The following is a 22,512-nucleotide window of genomic DNA, read 5'->3' as shown; positions in this document are numbered from 1 at the left end:
CTCAGTGATATGGAAAATTAGATTTTCTATTGTCGTTTTTATTGGGAATCAGACATTATATTGTTTACTAAGATAAAGAATGAAACTAGTACAGAATCTCTTCCCATTTTTCTGTTCATTTTACATCTGAGTGTCTGTGTGAATGACCAAAAAAAGGTGACCACAATACTGTAACTCTGAAGAAAAGTGCTGCAGCTATATTCTGAGTTAAGATCTCTCTCTCTCTCTCATCATTTGAATAATTCAGTCTCTCCAGAAAATGTTGAAGAGGAATGATGGCGGCAGAGGAGAGACGAAGAAGAGGCCAGAAAAGGAGGGGGTAAAGAAGAAGTGGAAGGCAATAGAGAAGATTGACGCTAATTCCTTCTTTGTCTCCATTTTCACATTCAGAATACTCTTTCATTAACTTAAAATTTCTGCGCCTTTTCATTATTGGATAACTGTGATATAACAACTGCCATTAAAACCAATTGGTTTTACAGTTTCTGTGCAGAAGATGCAATTACATCTACAAGCAATCTAATTGCATTTATTTTACAAATGATTTTGTGTTGTTTGCTTCCTTTATGTACCTGCCTCCTTCTCATCCCTTTTTCCCCTGGTAACATTCCTCTTTTCAGCCCTTCATTTGCTGTTTACATTCTCTTTCTTTTCTCTCCTACCCCCCCTTTCAACGCCATTGGCACCAAAACTCTCATATGGGAATGAATCCTCAGTAGTTGTGTGTGCCAGGCTGCCACTACCAACACCCATGAGTGCACATACACACTTCCATATAAGAACACACACACAAACACACACACACACACACACACACACACGGACACAAACACAGACACAAGTCCCTGACCTCTCTTATCTCGTCTCCTTTCGTCCCTGACTGATTAACACCAGACACACACTTCTTCTGGATATTTTAATTAGAGCAGAAAGTAAGTCTCACAAACACACACACACACACACACACACACACACACACACACACACACACACACACACACACACACACACACACACACACACACACACACACACACACACACACACACATTTGCTTAATGTGTCTTTGGACAATCACAGATGTGTCCTTTCGTTCCTGTAACTGTTATTATCTAATTGGCTGTAGGTTTTTCTGCTGTCTGCTGGCTTTGTAACCCAGCAAATCTCTCTGTCCTGAGACCTGACTGCCACAGTCTGCCTTCATTAAGAAAAGTCACAGTGACTTGCGTGTGATATGTGACTGATACTGGTTTTGTCGCAAACTCCTTTCAGGACAATAACTGATCCATGTATGAATCCTGTAATACCAGGAAAACTATTGTCATGTATCATCTGCTGAACATACAGTGCTGAAGCAAAGTGGATCCCAACCAGGGGATACTTCTGCAGTTGCAAGGAGATACAGTACTTTGAAAGATTTTGGAGTAGCTCAGCTAGTTTGAAAAAATAGAGATTGTGATTTGGTAAAACAAAATAAATGTATATATATATATATATCCACAAATTTGTGTTTAAGAAGAAAACAAACATAATAAAACAAGAGGTAATAAGGTGATTAAGAATCTGGTCATCACAAAGTGGATAATTGTTTATAGGAATAATGGCGCACTATTTTTAGACAGTCTCATTCACAGTGTAGCATTCAGTTGTAAACACATTCAGTTGCACAAAGGCTCCTTTCTCACCTCAGCAGACTTAGCCAATCGCTGAATAAAGTGGGTGTAAATGTTGTTTTTTAGATACAGAAATTATCGGATGCCACTGCCTCAAATTCAAGGCCTTTTCCGAAGCTATTTGACCATCCAACTCTAGCAATTCTGATGGAGTGTAACGGCGCCCTTATCATCATCGCAACAAATCAGCTAACCAGATAAAACAAGTCAAATACAGATGACACATATCCCACGGACCTGAGTCAGTTATACCACTTGAACACCACGTGCCGTGATTTAGTGTGTAAAAAAAAAAAAAGTTTTCTAACAATTGAAAAGTGGAGAGCTATAGCTATCGAGGGTTGTAGAATGGATGTAAACTTGATCAAACCAACAGTACTGAAATACAATAACAATTCAAGGATAACTGTATATAATTATTATTATGAAAAAAATATGTAACCGAATCAATTTTTGAGGAAGGATGCAAATAACAATAATTTCTGTTACAAATTTATCTGCAGATTATTTTCTTGATTAAGTGTTCTGTCTTTACAATGTCAGAAAATAGTAAAAAAAAACACACAAAAAAACCAAATGCCGGTTAGAATTTCAATGATCCCGAGTTAAATATTCAAATAGCTTGTTTTATTAAACCACAAAGATATCCAGTTCATTATCCAGTATAACAAAGAAAAGCATCAAACCCTTGAATATGAGAAACTGGAACTGACAAAAGTTTGGCATTCTTGCTTGATTGATGACAAACAATAAAACGATAAACTAATTGATTAATCGACTCGTCACTGCATATTTACATATATATAATTAATTGTGTTAAATAACATCTAGTTTTTAAAAAATTTAAAAGAACACGTGGAAGGTGTCAGGTGGTGTTGATAAGGAGGCATTTGAGCTCATCTGATGGTTTTGTGTTGATACATCAGTCATAAAAAAAACGTTGGAGACCACAGCTGTAACAGATTCTCTGACCACTGGCAATTCAACAGGGCTAAGAGGCAGCTGGTGGTGAAAAGATGGAGAGAGAACAAATTGAAAAATCCCCATGAGAGGAGCCATCACCAGCTCCTACAAAGTACACACATTTTCGTGTAGATTTGCAGAGTACTTACATTGCTGCTGCCCTGTCCTCCAGGTTCAATCATGTAGGTGTGATTGCCATCGAAGAACATCCCACTAAAAGACAGAGGGGAGAGGGAGAGATGGCATGAGAGAGCACATATCAGCACCGGATTCTGCTGTTTTATTCAGTACTAAATGAAATAATGCATCTGAATTCAAATCCTCCTCAGCTATCACTGTGATAGTTTAGCCATTTCAGTGCCTGCCCAGGGAGTTTATCTTATTACAGGAATATTGGCAGAATAATAACTATAATGCACTCTTACAAGGTGCAGTTTTTGAAAACATCCTGTGCTGTCCTCACTGCTGTATTTGGCATTGGTACAGCTAAGGAAGGGTGGAGGATAATGTGAAACAAAAGGTCATCCAATCATTTCAGAGATTCCCCCTACACAGCATAACTTATAGGTCACCTACGGATTTTATCTCTGGAATAAACGAGAAGAGTTTGGACTGGTTGACGACAAGATTTTCTGCCGAAATGCACCCGAAAGTCAGTGAAATTCATGTACTGGAAAACATAAGGAATTCAAGTGAACATCCACTCACATGCACTTAAAATGACATAAAAGTATGAGAGAAAGATGCCATGACACACACACACACACACACACACACACACACACACACACACACACACACACACACACACACACACACACATCATTTGAACAAGCAATAATTTCAAAAAAAGTCAGAGATCAATTTGTCATTTAGCAGCTATTTGAAGGTCTTCTTGTCTCCGCCTGCTGGCCTGTGCGCATGTGTACGTGAACGGGCATCATCTGTTAATTAACTTTATCTGAAGCTTTTAGGAGATTGGTCGGGTCAAACTGTGAAGTCAAGAGGGTAAACACTGCAGGTACTCGCAATCTGTCTTTTCTCTTCCAACTCTCTCTCTCTACTTTTTTTTTTTCTACCTCTTTCTGGCCTTCAAAACACCTAATCACCGCCAACACACACTCTTTGTCCTGGTCAAACATTGCACTTATGGCAGATTACAACCAGAGAGAAACAATGTCATTTGTTGTACCAGTATGGAGCTTAATGTTACGTATAACTCTGCAGTTCACAAAAGAAACATCAGATGTCAATGTTAACTGCTAAAACGGACAGTTTGATCGATTTTTTATATTTTGGCAACCCAAACCAAACTCTGGTCATTTGGTGATGAGACAATAGGGGAAAAAAATTCACAATTTTTCAACACCCTAAAAACCTTTTTTTTAATCAGCTTCTTACTATGAGTGATGGGATCCTACTTGAACACACAATTCTCTGCCAAAATTTGAACAACTTTGTTTATTTTACATGAGAAATTTGTGTACTTGTGCTTAAGCCTGCGCCCTTCTTAGTGGTTTCAAGTGGGCAGGGCTCAGTTGGAGAAAGGGGATGTCACATACTTCTGTGCACCAATCAGGATTTAGCAACATTTGAGCCTAAATCTGATGACAGTTATTGCAGGGCCACTCTTAGTCAAATAACAATGTATCAAATGACAATGTGAAAGGGGTCATTCCCCGGCTCCTCTTTGCTTTAAAGGGCTGTCTAGTGAGTTTCAGCTAATTTTTTAACTGTCTGGCCCACAACTTTAATGTCTTGGCTCATTGTCACTGCTATCATAGCGTTGTTTTTGGCCGCTGCAGGCAGAGAACACACTCTTAAAACCTACTGTACACAACCTGCTCAGCACCATACATCAGACAGACACAGTTAACAACTAACTGGTGTACATAGTGGAGCATTTATAGGCTAAAGAGCCAGATATTCCCCCACAGAAGTCGGTAGAGACCAAAAACAGAGCTAAAAGAGAGCAAATATTAGACTAAAATTCACCAGGTAGCCAGAAACACGACTTCAGATGAATGATTATGTTGGTATGTAAATGCTGGATGTGAACATTTTCAACATATCATCTTAATAGGTGGTTATACAGTGTATCAGTGTTTACAATTTTTTTCTGCTGCCCCCAAAAGCCAAAAAAAACAATTGCAGGAGGTTTAAGATTTAAATACAAGTTTTTGGGGATTTAAGGCTACACCACATAATTTTGCAGAAGTAGTATTATCTAAAGTGTTCCTGATGTAGCCCACTGTTCTGAAGCCCACTGTTCCCTCTCTCCCTCTCAGAGTGAGAGAGAGAGTGAACAGAGAGACACAAAGAATAGAGAGCAGAATTTACATTTTGATAAACACCTGACTCAGCATAAGGGAAATATTCTCTCCCTAATGTCTAACCCCCCGACACCAATATGCACTCCCTTAACTCCCTCCCTCTCAGTGTCTCTCAAAGGGATAATTAGATGAAATAGTGTATACTGTCAACAATCTGCAAATTTGAATGGTGTTATATACTCTCTACTGTTACAGAAAAAGAATTCATAAAGCTTAGATCTCTCCATCATCACAGCTCAAACCTCAAATTTACAAAGCTATTCACTTGTAGTCCCTCAATTGTTTCATTTTTCACTGAAAAGCCTACCACACACCTACCCTTTCTATTTTCATAGAGAAACCATTATTATTCAATATAAAATGTCCAGTCATCACAACTAAATTTGAATTAACACACAGTCCTCCAAGTGCAAACACGAAAAAGCGTAATGACTCACACCATGAAAATAAGAATTATTGGTAATAACTGAATAAACCAGTCAGCAGTCGACCCTTTTCCTTACTTGTCTGCTGATATAGTACAATAAATTCTGCTTTCTCTTCTTTCTTCTTCTTTTCTTGATACATACACACACAATCGTACATATACTAAGTCATAACACACATATACAGTGTACATGTATTCCTCCCAGTAGGCCTTGTTTCTGACCCGACACTCTGATAGGCTGAGCGCTGCTTTGGAGCACAAACGCTAAAAATAACAACACTGAGAAGAGAAGAAAAGAGAAGAGAAGCGAAGAGAAGAGCAGAGAAGAGAAGAGAAGAGGAGACAAGAAAAGAGAAGAGAAGAGAAGAGAAGAGAAGAGAAGAGAAGAGAAGAGAAGAGAAGAGAAGACGTCTGAGCAGCACCTGGCACCCGTCTGTGTGAATGATATTTGTGTACTGAATATACAGAGAGACAGAGAAGGGCTGGCTAAAACTAATTACATTGACCTAATGGATAAATGGGAGCAAGGCCCAGGACCTGGACATAGCACGAGTAATGTTGGCTGAGAAAAACAAAAATGCACACGTATAAAGTCACAAACACATAATATTTTTACTTACTGCAATCCATGACAGGTTGAAAGAGCCACAAAGGAGTGAGGAATGTCTCTGACCTTTCCCTGGTAATAGCAGTGCTCTCCTCCCTGGGAGCAAAACACAGACACACAGATTAAGATCATACACACGGTAGCCTCCTCAAGGGTCTCAAAGAGGGAAATATTCCACTTGCTCCAATCATTTCCGTATTCCATTACGAAATGAGTTCATAGTGATCAATCAATCAAATTCATTTGCTAACACACACAAGTGCAAGCATGTGTGTGTCGTATTGCGAACATTGACCTTAACCCATTCACATCCTACCGTTGTGTGTTATCTGCTCTTTTCTTTTCCCAACTTCTCGACAATAGAAAGTCACAGCATTGGCCACACATAAAATTTTTTCCATCTCTGTTACACCGGCCATCAACCACTCATTCTATATGTCTTCCCTCTTTATCTCCATCTGCCTATATGTGTGTACAGTGTGTGTCTCTACCTCTCTCTGCAAACGTAAACACACATTCATTTTCTATAGACGTATATGATGTCTAAGTGTCTAAGTGCTCTGCAGCCCATCTCTTCTTGGTCCATTTCTCGCTGCCTAACAGCCATTAGGCAGGAAGCTGGTCTCCCTGAGGATACACAGCTTTTATCAGCGGATCAATTTCTGCAGTACAGCAGGATGCTGTGCACAGAAATGCTGCTACGTCCACTTCTACCTCCAGCTCTTCCTCCATGCCTGTCTTATTGGTTTGTGTGAGGAAGCATGTTTGTGATTGTTGTTTTTATTAAACTACATGGCCAAAAGTATGTCGAAACCTGATTTATGGGCATTATTATGCTGCTTTAACAGCCTCCAGCCTGGGAAGGCTTTGCACACAATTTTGGAACCTGGCTGCAGGAATTTTCTCCCATTCAGTCACAATGGTATTAGTGAGGTTGAGCGCTGATGTTGGGCGATAAGGCCTGGTATTCAGTCCCTGTTCCAATTAATACCAAAAGTGCTGGATGGGGTTGAGGTCGGGGCTCTGTGCAGGCCAGTCAGGTTCTTCCACTCTAAACTGGGAAAATGATTTCTTCATCTGCCTGGCTTTGTAAATGGGGATATGTCATGCTGAAAAATAAAAGGGCCTTTCCCAAACTGTTAATCTAACTTAGCAGAAATACTTGAAACAGGGGGAAACAGCTAGCCTGGGTCTTTCCAAAGGTAACAAAATCCAGCACCTCTAAAGCTCACAGATTAAAACATTATATCTGATTAATACATTATATCTCAATATAGTACATGATATCTATTTCTGGACTCCAGAACGTTACACCTTTTTCTTAAGGATTAAACAAATGAGATATAACATGTTAATTAATGAGCTTTACAGGTGCTGGTAGGTGGATTTTGCTACTTTTGGACGGAACCAGGCTAGCTGTTTCCCCCGTTTTCTAGTCTTTATGCTATGCTAAGATAAGCTAACCTTCTCTTGCATGTAGCCTCATATTTACCATACTAACAACTCTCAGCAAGAAAGTGAATAAGTGTTTAAGTGCCAAACTATTTTAGATTTCCCTTAACTGGGACTAAGGAGCCTGGCCCATAACATGAAAAACAAACCAAACCAAACAACAAGTTATGTGGACAGGTGTGGGCACATACTCAGTGCATGTCTATACTTATTTCACAGTGATAGGGATATAAGGGAAGGCCATTTTGCAGGTGCTCATTTCCTTAATGAGCTATTTCAGGTATACGAGAATTGAAGTTACACTTGTTGTTTTGTTACGGTTGTAAGGTTCCTCACTCTCTCTCAGTCCCAATTATGTCACTCTTAGCTATCATTTCTGAATCTGATTCTTATAGGACAAAAAAAAAAAAACAAGCTAAAAGATAGAGGCATGACATAGTAATCCTCTCCCTCTCTATCTCTCTGTTTCCACAATATCACATCCAAGATGGCCAGAACTGACAAATAAGACTAAAGCACAGTTAACAGCAGTATATTATTGGCAAAAGAGGGGAAAAAAGATTGAATATATTGACAGAAAGACAAAACATATAAATCCAATGCAACAAAAGAGGTTGTAAAAGTTAGGCAGATAAACCTAAATGGAGCTACAGGTGAAGATAGAGAGGCTGGGTAAAGAGAGGTAGAGCGAGTGAAATGAAGAGACGTAGAGGATGAGCAAGAAAGAGAAGCTATTTATAAGTTGCGCTGTGCTCTACTATCCCAGCATCTCTCCTCCACCCGTCGCCCTGAACCTTCTGCTCCACTTCTCATCAAAGCAAGAAAGCACCCAAAACCCAGCGCTGTGGGTACATCCTCAGAGTGTGTGTGTATATGTGTGTGTGTATTGCTAATTTGGTCTGATTTGTGATCTCCTTAGACTCATATAGATGTAATTAATCATGTAATCTGGATAAAACAATGCACAATGAAAAGGTCGAGGTCGGACACTTGGTAAACGAGTAGGACACACTGCCCTCTGTATGTCTATGAAAGTTTAAGTACCACACTTCGATATTAAATAGGACTAAGGAAATCGCACAAACGTACATTATACTTTACCATTCATAAGACAAAAAAAGGGTATCTGCATACGTAGAGTTCATTTATACATGTACAGTATTTATGCCATGCTTAATGCATCACTTCAAGAATTTCTTCAGACTAGCCCTACTTATCACTAATGTATTACGTGCAAAGAAAGATATATACAATGACACTATATACATTTTTCAACCATTAGAGATGTGTTTTTCTTTCATACTGAGGTACTGTACCTATCCTTTTAAACAACCCTGTGTATCAGGTCATTGTGGGCAATTCTGCAAAACTGCAGGACAGCAGGAGTCTTTTATGGCAACAACGTTTTTTTTATGATGATAATTTCCATATTAAGGCCAATAGATTCACTCTATACACAAACACTTAAAAGTACTCTATAACAAACCCAATTATTATCCCAATTGTCCTATCATTCAGAGATATCATTTATTTAGTATGCAGAATTTTAAAAGGTGTATTTTGTTCTCACAGATTGAATCTCACCTGTTTATAGTGTTTAATAGATGTGTTAGAGGATTTTATCCATGCTGCCCACTCCTAATACACCAGGTAATTTCCGGCCTTTTATTCTTAATGGACACAGAGCTCAAACTTTCCATCTACAAATCAATGTAATTGATGGAGGAAAGTTTCCACAATCTTTTTCGAGCATAAAAAAGCTCTCGATATTTGAGCCAATGTGATGCTACTTATTTTTCAAAAATTTCAGAAAGTTCTTTTCCAAATCTGGTGACTTTCCTACACCCGCTGGGCTTCCTGATTTGTATATTCTGTGTTATCACAGCAACAAAAACGACTGATCATTTTACAATAATGACTCAAATTCTCCAATATAGACAGCTGTAGCATCATGTTAGCTTTAGCTGAACGGTGCAATGTGTTTGTGGGCTGAATGAGGATTTGGGATTTGCCCCCTATGCTGTGCAATAACTGTGGAAAGAAAGCTAGAACTGCAACCATATTTAGCTGTATGTATTACCTCTACTACTTATGTACTACATGAGCAGTGAGAAGTCTGCAGTAGACTTATCAGAGCAGCAGCTGTGTTGTGATGGCTGACATTTCGGCCTATACAGTGAGCAGAGTAACAAACAGGGGCTTGTCTCATATTAACCTTCCTGAACAGCAGCCATTAATAAAAGACGCAAAGCAGCTCTTATTCTTTCCACTATTTAAAAAGGAAGCCATGAGAACAAAATTTACAGAAAGAGTGGATATTCATCTACAAGGTTAATTAATTGACAGAAAGATTGCTTTGTAATAAGTTCCATAATTACGTGTGACCATATCATACAATATACGGTGTAATAATTTGGATCATTCTCAGTAAAGTGTCTAATATCTAACTAATCTGCTTCTTAGCAGAGTAAATCCTGACCATTATAATCCCCTCACTTATATGATGTAACATGACACTACAGTGGGTATCCTGTAAGTGAAATCCAAATTTTAGAGGATTATCACACAAATCTTAATCTCATGTTAGTCGAAGGTTCAGGCCCTAACCAGAGTTCCACTTCCACTGAAATCTAAGATGAATGAAGAGTGGGTGGCTGGGTGGGCTGTGATTTCTTTCTGTGTGTAAACTAACTCATTGATTAACCAATGAAAGGCTCAAGGAGGGAGAAGAACCTGTAGGGTCAACAGGAAATTGCAGCTGTTCAATGCACAGCAGAGAACAAATCTTCAGTGGAAACGATTCAGCCCCTCCCCTATTTTTTGGAGTCTGATAAACATACATGGTGTATATGCTATTAGATATCTTTATCTCTAACCTCAGCAAACTGAACCCTGTTACGATTTAAACATGGCGCATACATGTAATCTTTATCTGGATATGTTTTCTTGATAATGACATCTGACAGACCTTGACGTTTACACCTGGTATTTATTAGGGTTCTCGATTTCTCAATTCTACCCGCATTGTGATTGAATCTCACTACACCAATTAAGCGGGCAGAGCTAGTGGACTTGTGAACGAACATGGCGCGTCAAGGTAAACATTGCTGCCGTTTGGGCCTTTTACAAGAAGCTACGGTGGTCAAGTGTAGCTTTTTGCCTGGCTTGCTTGAGATAGCAAGAAAAGGTAGGATTAAAGCAGGTAAAATGTCAAGAGACATTTTTTTTAACTGTGGAATAACTAATTTCTTTGTCCACTTGGGGGCAGCAAAGCAAGTAATAGACACAACATTGACATATTATCTCCTTATAAAGTTTTTGTGCCAAATGTGTCAGCAAATAGTTTCCTATTTATATAACTGGCAGACACAGAGCAACATTCGCATTCATTTGGGATGTGTGTCTGTCCACCTGTGTCCAACGTAGGTCCAATATTCACTCTCTTTTAGCTCTGTCTTGGGCCTCCGCTAACCCTATGTGGCTCTTTAGCTGCTAAATGCCCGACTATATTCATTAGCCGGTCGCTAACTGTGTCTGTTGTTGGTTGCTGGGCAGGTAGGGTACAGTTGGTTTATAAGACCCTTTTCACTGAAAACATTCACCAGCTGCTGTTGAAAAAATGAGAGCAGAAAGAATCAAAACAGTAAATTCTCCATAGACCTGATGGGAACTGCAGATCAGTGATGATTTTCTGTGGATTCATCACTACAAATAACACCCTTCACATTACACAGAGTAATTTTATCAATTTTTTATATAAAAATAATGATTACAGCTGCTGCAAGAATGTGCTCAAACTCTACAGATTGCATTTAAACCTGGCTGAGAGCTGATCACAATTCAAACTAGAGATCATCTTGCGATGGGATCACACCAGCCGCGACGTCCGCCAACATGTTGACATTCTGACCCATGAGTACTCAGTCGTCATTACAACATTATTTACATGAGTAGTTGGTAGTTATTGCCACATTATTGCATGAATACTCAGTAGTTATAACAACATTATTACATGGGGACTCAGTACTCATGGGTCAGACCAAAATCATTTTTGAACTCAGCCTTCATTTTGATCTCAACTACATAACTGCAAAGTTTTGTGACTGCATCTTGTACGGTTGTGACGCTATCATGGTGACAAAATCTGTCCACAGACAGACATATAAACACCTACCAACGTACTCAAACTAGCCTCTGTGGTAGTTCCCACACACACACACACACACACACACGCACGCACGCACGCACGCACACACAGAATCACAAGGTAACCGGACTATTTCCAGGCATTTGAATGCCATGTGTTCCATGTGTATGTACACTTTGCAAGATCTTGACATGGGCACAACAAAAATGCTGTAGAGAGAATAAGGAAAGATGATTTGCAGTTTGCAGAATCTTACACTGGTGATGATAGCCTTCCCCTTTTCTGACAAATGCCTCTCCACGTACCCGGAAGACAGCAGATCACTGGGAACAGAGAGGAAAGAAAAGAGAGAATTAAAGTTAAACATTTTGTGTTTTCCATCCAAGTGTCACTCAGTTATTCGAGTATACTTGTATTTTATAGGATAATTGAATTCTGTCTTGGCAGCACAGAGAGCTTCAGAGCATCAGCCGGGCTAATTATGACCAACGTACAGGGACGAGGCTATTTCCTGCACTCAAACTCACACAAACACAATTATACAAATCCGGCCTTCTAGCAAATGTCTGGTGTGTGTGTATGTCTATCAGAGTAATGAAGGACAAGTGAAGGTCAGTATGGAGTAAAATAAGCAACACAGGCAGAATAGGAAGGAGGCAGGAAATAAATTGAGGGAGTAAGGAAGAGAGAGAGAGAGTGGCATAAATAAGAGGTAATCAGTCTGTGTGTGCTTTCTCAGCAGAGCTAGACCCAAGAATCCCAACGGAGACACACACTGCAGGCCCAATCTGAGACAGAGATGTATGGCTTATAGTTCAAATGCATAGCCACACCGCCACACCACACACACACACCGGATACACACACACACACACACAAAGAGAAATGCAGCACATGACTGGGGATTTGTTACTTCTTCAGCCTATTTCCAAATATAATACAGTTAAAAGTTTTAGCCTCTTATCTCACTAAAAGATGACCTGAACATGGACACACACACACACACACACACACACACACACACACACACACACACACACACACACACACACACAAACACACACACACACACACACACACACACACACGTACAGGCAGGCAGGCAGGCACACATTCACTTATAAATAAACAGAAAGAAGTGTAGGAGTGTGCTTTTATTTCTTTATACAGTGTAAACATTCAGGAGTGCCAGAGCCAACAGTAATCTGAGGCTTGGGTATATAAACAAACACACACAGCAAATGCTAAGAGCAAGAAAAGCCAACCTTGCGTCAGAAGAGAGCAGTATAAAAATCAAACAATACAATCATCATGAAAAGATTGTTTCTATTAGATTAAACTGAGTTTAGATTTGCTGAATCAGGGGCTGTGAAATCACTGGCAGGACTGTTTTGTTTATCAGTCAGATTACAGGAATTGACAGAAAAATGTGCAACCGAAACAGTATGCAGTATCTGAACGGACCACTCGCCACACTTAACCAGAGAGCCATCAATCAATTCCAACTTCCTGTTGACATCCAGACATCGACAAGAGACAAGTAGGTGGGATACATTTTCACCTTGTTCACTCAAACAAACAAACCAGCCTCTTTTTCAGAGTCACATTTGGGGGAGAAAGTGTGGGAAAGTGACAATGCAAATATATAAATCACACACTTCACTTGTATCTTTAATAATACTTTCCTCCCTGTTCGTGGTTCTTAGCCTTAAGCCCGTTCATTACTACATAACGCGTAAATCTTTGAAAAACCAGTCACAACAATATTGTTTTATGTCTAAAAAGGGCTCAGTAATTTCCTGAACCACCATGTAGTTTTTTGGCGACTAAAACAGGAATAAATAGTGCATTTGTTGGGGACTACATTCAGATTAATATTAATACACATTAGGTGCCCTAATGAGTATTTATGATGAAGAATATACATAAAGCTAATAATGAATAATTTAAAATGGAAGAAAATACCTATGTTGAGCGATTTAACATTATAGTTCTCATCATTTTCAATAACTTTCCTATTTACAGTAAAAACAAAAAAAAAGGCAAAAAGGTTAGTTACATACATAAGGGCACACAAATCTGGTCAAAAATAACATACACATGTATATATATATATATATATACATACATATACACACACACACACACACATATATACACATACACACACACATATATGTATATAGATGTGCTTTCAACCACAAAAAAGATCATGAGATAAGGTTGAAGGCTCAGAAAAAGCTAGTAAGTGGATCTTGAGTTAGTTTTATTTTGTGGGTGGTGTTTTCAAAGCAATATGAGACAAAAAGGAGCTCAAAAGAGGCCAAATCATCCCCAACGGAGCCCAAACAGTTACTGAATATGAATATTAAATCTCTATCTGTTTGTTTAATGAATATATGTAATAGATCCTCCTTTGCAACAGTAATTCTGTTACTACAAAGACCTGTTCAAGACCTGTTTTCAATTTATAAGTCTATTTTGTCATGGACCAGCGCTATGTATTTATAGCTCTATTTCTATATCCACCATTTTGAAAACTGTGATGCCTTTGACAAAAGGACCAACTGCAGTGTTAAAATAGAAGAAAAATCAGATTGTAATGTAATTATGTAATTAAAAATGATTTTGTTTTTCAAAGGCAGATACTGTACATCATGTTGTTTCTTCAGATATTAAGTTTTCCACAGATGATATAACGTATATAATTCAAGTGAAACCCTTGACATCAGCATGCACACACATTCACACACGGGGGCCTGCTTTCTAAGATGACTAATGGGCCGTTTGCTATGGCAATAAAAAACATGCGGGGAAAGTGGAGACAGAGTGAGATAGAATGGAAAGAGGGAGAGAATAGCCGTCAAGGGGGGAATAATGAAACAGAAGAAGGGAAAGAGGCAGTGAAAGTTAAAGAGAGGGAGGAACAAGGTATGAATACAGAGCTCAGGGCCCTAACAGATATCCCATCATGCACTGCAATGAAGCTTTCTCCTGAAAACCCCCTGTGATGCCTAAACAGGCAACCCCCATTCGCCGCACTTCCCACCCTCCAACCTCAGATCACACATCACCTCAGATTTACAACAACATTGTGCAAAACACTCGATGACTCTTGAGACACAAGTAACATTTTATCATTTTGCATCAAAAGAACCGCCATCAAAAATATTCATACACTCCTGTGATGAAGACGTTCAGTGTGCGCATGAGTCCCTGGGTCACAGGCGTGCACTGTTAGCCTTTGTTCTGCTGGGATGTGTGTTTAAGATTCAGAGCTTGTGATCTTTATCCGGCCCCACACTGAGCCCAGACAGGGGGTGCAGGCGAGGAGCATACTGAGACAGCAAGGCAGACACATGGGCTTCTAATGGAAGATACTGATAACAGATTTCAGCTTTAATTGTTACGGGATTTAAATAATTTATTTGACAGACAAAGACGCAAACTCAGCCTCGACCCCAACCCCCACCCTGACACACACACACACACACACACACACACACACACACACACACACACACACACACACACACACAAATGTACAAAGATCTGCCTGCCGATGCATATTGTACACACTCTCTTCCTGTTAACATGCGTACAAATTTGTATGAGTGTGTATAAATGTATAACTGTAAGCAACCTCTTTGAAGCTTCACTATGATATGCAAACAAACACAAAAAACTACAGAAATAAACATACAGGCTTATACTCATGCATCGTTTGCAAGTGATGTATCTCTGTGGACATAAAGGATGCAAACTTTCAGCATAAATGATGATCAGAGAAAGGCGGTTTGTAAAATGAAGCTGATTAAGAAGCAAAAACAGAGAAAAGAGGGTTGAGGGAAAACAGAAAAAGAGGCAATTATGCTCAAAAATGTAATCAATTATAACATCAAAGCAAAATTCAAGACTTAACTTAAGAGCTTTGTGGTGGCATGTGGTCTTTCTCCTGCCAGACATATTTCTGTGGCATCTGGCACCACTGTGAAGACCAGATGTGTGGCTGAAACAGAGACCAAGCAATTTTCTGTCTCATTCAGTGTCTGTCTCTCATTCTCTCAGCTCATTGCTTTTTTAAATACAATATATATAATAATTTTTTTCGCCCTGTCGCTGCAGAAACATCTGTTTGAGAGCTAGCGTCTAGCTGCCAATAAACCCTGGAGGAGATTTCGGTGGTGGATCCACAGATGCTCCACTTCCAGCTTAAAACATTTCATAGGCAGACCTAGAGTAGCCATTTACATAGTAATCACATCCTTCAATCGCTTTCTCTACACTTTAATGTCAGCCAGCCCACAAACACACGCACACACAAGGAAACCTAAGAGCACTGATGCTGCTTTAGCTGGGAAAAATGTTGCACTAAAAAGCCTTATTCAACTTTATTAAGTGGGTCTTCAGGAGGGTAAAAACTGACTGAAACCCTGAGAACCAGTGAGTGCACAGAGTCCGTCTGGCTGTCACTCACATCAAACTTCATCCTTCCTTTAAGGAATTTTGTTGTGAGTTGCTCTGGGCAAAGACATCTGCTGTGGCAACCCAGTTTGATTTCCTGAGACGAATCACACACACACACACACACACACACACACATAAAGTGAGTTTCCATGCGGCCAAAAATTCGTCTCACGATCTGCGTCGCCAAGCACCGCCATGGCACTGGGATGAAAAAGAGCACAACAAGGCTAGATTGGCAGGACTAGGGTTGGTGTGTGTGAGTGGTTTGGCATAAGTGTTGGGATAGCAAGCCTTTCACTGCTTTCACAGAGTCTTTTCAAAGACTCCTCCTAATACACTCAACATCCCAAAACACACAAACATAAGCACAAGCTCATGAAAATGAAGCTTCAGAATTAATCAGATGCATCAATACATACATACATGTCTGCACACAGGCACTGCAGTCATCAAATGGACTTGTGCTCCGTATATGGATTTGCCATTTAACCCGGTAATAAAAGGGTACCGCCACACAAAGGACTGAACATGTGCTGTGTCAGGCATGCGTAATGAGGATGGGGGAGTGTTGAGGGAAGGCCAGAGCCAAAGACAGGGGAAACGATAAGTGCACCAGAGAAAGCATGAGGGAGAAGCAGCAAGATGGAAAGGTGGAGAGGAGATATAAAGATGTGAAAAGGATTGGAGGGGAGAAGAGAGAGAAGATAGGAGGGGGGAGGACGTTTCTCTTTGGGAAAAGCTGCAGCTGCTCTCACCTGCCCACCACCCCTTTCTCTAGCCTCACCCTCCCTCCCACTGAGGCCTCATTAAAGGTCTCCAGGCTATAATTCATTCACTCTCCGATCACTTATCAGAAATGCAATTCCACCAGCACACTCACTGGGATCCCTGCTCTTATTGCATGGGGAATACTGACGCTCAAAAACAAGAAATACTGATGCTTATAGAAGGAAAAAGGAAAAATCAAATAGAAAGTTCATAATCCTGTTCTCTGCAGTCCTAGGGGTAGGTTAGGTATATAGCGAGCAAAACATACAGGCCAAACTGACTTGATTCCTGAATTATGCAGTGGATGGGGATGTTGTGGGCACTAAGGAAAACATGCAGATCTGTATCTGTGACAACGTGTGGATTGTTAGTGAACTCCACGCCATGTAAACAGGGTTAAAAGAGGCACAGAGAAAGACTTTTGGAGCCCAGTACACTTGGGACCAAGCAGCCATGACCTGCTTACTTTTTATGTTCAGCTGATACAATTATTGTATTTTTCGTGTCTTTAATTTCCTCCCTACGTGTGTGTTTGTTCTCAACTTGTCCTCTGAATCCATCAGATTTTGTGTGGTGTAAAATTTAGTTAAATACCATGAAAACCATACTATCGACTGATTTTTATTCAGGATGACAGAGGAAAAGGAGTAATCTGTGAGAGACAATAGGCTTTAGAGAGGCATTAGCATGTTTTCCTGCTGATAGAACAACAGCCTTCCTCCTGTCTCTTTCTTCAGCGAGAGCCGACCCCTGGATCTCTCTTTGTCTCCACTAATCCTCTGTACTGAGTGAGATGGCTTGACAGAGGAGACTTTGAATAGAGGGTAGAAAATAAAGGAATATAGGGCGATGGGCAGAAAGAGAAGTAATGTTAGATCAGAGAAGTGCTGGCTGGTAATTCAATTCTTGATATCCTGCACATCCTGTTAAAAAAGCAGGTTCACACTTTTAGCCATGCTAGTGGCGTGACTCAAGCGATACTGATGTCAACTGGTAAGTTGTTACACCACTTCGGTCAAGACTGAAATATCTCGATAACAATCTGGTGAATCTGATGAAAAGATCACAACTTTGGAAGAAACCCACTTGATTTGACAAATTCAGACTGATGAATCCTCAGATTAGCTTTGGCTGAATTTGGGGCTATATTTTTGCACAGAACGAGGACTGTGGAGTTTCCCCCCTCACTTACATTGGAATTGCACCAGGAGGTTATCTCTTAACAGCAAATACGAACAGAAGGAAATATTAGAGCAACCTGTTTCACAAAAATGCCCACAGAAGCTCTGCCGGACCTCCGTGTGTGGGTGACGCATCTTTACTGACACACCTTCAAACTTAACACACATTTACACCAGTTATTATTAAGATCCGTGCTGCTATTTTTTTTCTTCTAAATTAACCCTGCTCATCTCCATAAAATTAATCTGTATCAACCTCTCTGACACACACTTGGGTACACACAAACATGCACTCACTGCCTTACATACTAGCAAATACTCCTGTCTGTAACACTGAGCCACTTAGCAAACATTATCTGCAACATACAGTTTGTGAGCACTGCATTAGCTCACACACGCAAACGCAAACACACAGACATAATTTCCAATGTGACAACTAAAGCTATGAACTTAAGTGTGTGCATATGTGTGTTTGTGTGTGTGTGTGTGTGTGTGTGTGTGTGTGTGTGTGTGTGTGTGTGTGTGTGTGTGTGATCAGACAACACACAGATCAGAGAGAGAAGCCCTGCCGGAGGCGAGAGGAACAAGCAGAAAGTAAGAGATGGGGATGGAGAAAGGAGAAGAGAGAAGAGGAGTTTTTTTCTGTTTAGAGCACTCCTCTCAAGTAGATACACCCCTCAAGCATGCGAACACACACTAAGGGACTCCGCTCTATCTCTCCCTATCTCCTACACTTACTCAACCCACCCAGCAAGAGTCAAGGATGCATGAAGGACATCCACATCCCTCTCTCTGTCCTCTTCTTTCTCTTCATCCTTAACTATTTCTTTCTCTCTTTCTTTCCCTCCCTCTTTCGGTCTCTCACACACAGTCCCCTCTCTGTGTTTGTCTCATTAAGTCCACAGTAAATCAGATCATGCCTCTTTGCAATAAATTACAGACCTGGGAACAGCGGAGGAGAGACAGAGATGGAGGTGGAAGAGGAGGAGAAGAGTGGAGCTAGGTTGTAGCAATGTCAGGATGCAGGGAGCGGGACACGGCTGGATGATGAATTATCTTGGAATGGGACATGAGAGAGAGTTAAATCACATATATGTGGAGATGTAAGGCTGCATGCACATGTACATACAAGCATCACACACATAAATAAGAGGCACTGACGTGCATGCACGGTCCAAGGACGCACACCAATAACAGGGCAATAACACAGCATCAGCACCTTTCACGGTCCGAGGTAGCGAGACACCTAAACACATTTTAGGGATCAAATGGCAAACGTCACAAACTCCACTCAGAGACAAAGTCATGAAGTCAACATGAGCATGACTTCAGCTAAATGGTATTTTGATGCACTTGACTCCTCCCAGGGGTTTTTGGAGGTCTAGGGTTCCAGAAGTAAAAGTCAAAGTTCAAACAATGAGCAAGCAACAGTGTTAGAAAATATCTGGCTATTTAATAAAAAAGAAAAAAGCTAAGCTGTGTACATAAAAATAAAGAGAGAAGTCACCTACAACTCCCAGGGAGCCTTTTGGTTAGAAACATCCAATCACAAAACTTAATTTTCTGTTACTTACAACACAACTAGCAAGAAAAAGAAAACTACACTTTGTATAAACCAGAATACTCAACATTTTGAATTAATTTTATTTTTGGATCAATTTTGCAACTGTGTTGCAATATTTTATTCACAACTGTAATATCAAACCATTCTGAATTTGCAACAGCTCTGATTCACAGCTTTGACTGTTTGAGGCTCGCGGGCATCGTAGTATTTAAAGCCATCATCCATACCCAGCTAAAGATTTTTCAGAAATACAATTAAAACAGTTCTGCTCTAGCAAAATAGTATAAACATGTAGTGCTGGTAAATCATCCAGAAATTTCTTTGTTTGTTACGAGCAGGTTCCCGTTTTGTCTGTAAAATGGATATGGATTTGTTGTATTTGTTCTTGTTGTATAAACTGAAGCCCTGGAGAAACACGAGCCGTTAGAACTCTACAGTGTATAAGGAGAGAATGACTATAAATTCTACCTCGTAGCTTGTACATGCACACGAGTGAGTAAGCAGGCGATGCAATACACGGTCCTGCTGCACTTTTCATGTAATTTTTCTGATCAAAACCTGGCAGCAGGAAATCACAAAGAAAGCTAGGAATCTTCCAACAAAGGAAAGGAAGAAGGACGAGCAAACACGAATGTAACAATGCACGATTTAATATATTCCAAAAAATCTGCTTTGTAATGTTCTATGAAGAAGGAGAGAGATTCTGGTGAATAAAAATGAATGTAAACAGATGTTAGTTTGTAAGAAACGCTTTCCACAGCAGAATGCTGCAAGTTAGTGCAAACTCAATTTAAAATCTAAAAATAAAAACAAGGAAACAGAGATAAGTAATCTGGCTTTCTTTGTTTGTCCAATTCTCTTCTTCTCCCTCCTCTTAAGTATTGATCCTCCTCCTCCATCTGAGCATCATTTCTTTCATTCTTGTTATCTCTAATTAAGACAACACTTTACATGCTTCTTCTGCAGCTGGGGCCCAGCGAGACGACACACAAAGACTCAGCAGCAGCAGCAGATGCTTTTCATGGTTTACATCATATTGACAACTGCAATGGTAGGAACAATCCTCTTCTCTACACACACACACACACACACACACACACACACACAAACACACACATCCATGCCCGTGCACAGACGCACCAACACATATGTACACATTCATCAAATTACTGAACCATGGGACATTTGGTTAGCTTCTTTCCCAACATAGGCAGTTGGAGAGACCCCATGGTTTAATCAGTGCTCCATCCAATCCCGCCCCCTCCCCACTAACACTGTCGTCCCAAGTGCGCACACATCTTCCCTTCAGAAACATGAATAATGCATTTAGCATGCAAGTAATTGACTGTCTGCATTAACATAAAGAATTTGTTTGCATGCAGGGGAAGCCGACACAACACAGTGTTATAAATAATAATACACTGTCTGTCAGTGTCGACATTGGACTTGAGGAGAGGGAGAAGCCCTCTTCTCTTTATGTTGCTGCAGTGGATTATTTCGTAACACTGGAGAGGTTATGATACCTTCTAGTCCCCGCTGGATCTGCCCACCTGTTCTTTTCTCTGTCTGCACTCACACGTTGTCATATATACACAACCTACATACTGTATGAGTACAAAATCACACTGACATGTCCACTCTGCTCACCCTTTCTCTCTCTACCATACACACCATAGCACAGCCAGAAGAATTTTTGAAAAAGAAATTTTGACATTTATCCTTGAAAAAATACCTAAACAATTAATCCATGATGAAAAATATTGCCAATCAATTTTTTAATCAAGCTACTGATAAATTAATCAAATAACCATTTCACCTCTGATCAATTCCATTAATTTGGATAGGATTTACATATTGTATCATAAATCGATATGAAGAAAATGTTTTTACAGTTATTGTGATATTGATTGTTTTGCCCCACCCTCCACTTTGTGGTATAACTACTGCTGAATGAGTAAACAACAAACTTACCTAATCGCATATACAGAATATAGTATGTAGCTTCCTTACTGCTCTAAACAACTTTTCTGTACCAATACAAACATGCCTAAGTGTTTGTGTGTGAGTGTACTTTTGTGGAGAGGCAGTTATATGCAACGCTGTTCATGTATACCGGCTGAATGTTTCCCTTTCACCGTACGATGGACAAGGAACGGAAACCATTACACACACAAACATACGTGCGTGCACGCGCACACATACATGCGCACGCACACGCACACACTGAATGGGCACACTCCTCTTTAATCTTACAGCACCATCTATTATTCAGCGAAAGCAGGTGGGAGGGGTGGGGTAAAGGAGTAGTAGGGGTAGGGCTGAATGGAGAGTGGGTGTGGAGGGAGGGGGCAATCAAGGATTGGGAAGTGTGTATATATGTGTGTGTCTGTGTGAGAGAGAGAGAGAGTGCGTGTGTATATGCGTTGGGGTTGAGAATGATTAAAAAAACAGGCAACCCCCAACCCAGTTCACATTTTCAGCTCACTCCCATCCCATGAATGGTAAATTGTAGGCAGCCGCTGAGATGGAGGAGTAAGAGGAAGACAAAGACAGCGAAGGGGAATAAAGACCCCATGACCCACCAACCCCCTCCTTACTTCCTCTCTATGGACTGTCACACTTCAGATGGGTTGGTTTGTGTCAACATGGCTTGTTACTGATGAAAGAGCTAACGACTACAGCACACACATTAATATAGTTAATTATTCTCACCATACACACTAATTTTGGCCAGTTTCTTATCCAAACAAAGTGTGTTAGATCTTTGATAGAATAGCAAACCCTCAAGGTTATAGCCTGCCACTTGCACTGTGTATGCTGGGAAAGACAGCCTCCATGACCCTGAACAGGATACTCAGGATGGGAGGATAGATGGTTGGTCTAAAGGTAGGAGAAGATACAAAAAAGGTCACAATGTCATGCTAGTTTAG

At 40.2% G+C, this 22,512-nt stretch overlaps 1 protein-coding gene across 1 annotated transcript in view; it reads right to left on the bottom strand.

Moving 5' to 3' along the window:
• adam22 (ADAM metallopeptidase domain 22) overlaps positions 1-22,512 on the bottom strand; it is a 63,762-nt gene that overhangs the window by 33,699 nt on the left and 7,551 nt on the right. The window contains exons 4-6 of the mRNA XM_040117393.1: positions 11,859-11,925; positions 6,017-6,099; positions 2,786-2,849 (exon numbers count right to left, since the gene is read on the bottom strand). Coding sequence (XP_039973327.1) covers positions 2,786-2,849; positions 6,017-6,099; positions 11,859-11,925 — 214 coding nt within the window. The remainder of the gene's footprint in view (positions 1-2,785; positions 2,850-6,016; positions 6,100-11,858; positions 11,926-22,512) is intronic.

The sequence above is a fragment of the Xiphias gladius genome, chromosome 22 (assembly GCF_016859285.1).
Source record: "Xiphias gladius isolate SHS-SW01 ecotype Sanya breed wild chromosome 22, ASM1685928v1, whole genome shotgun sequence".
NCBI classification, from domain to species: domain Eukaryota; kingdom Metazoa; phylum Chordata; class Actinopteri; order Istiophoriformes; family Xiphiidae; genus Xiphias; species Xiphias gladius.
This window is presented reverse-complemented; position numbering and strand designations above follow the sequence as displayed.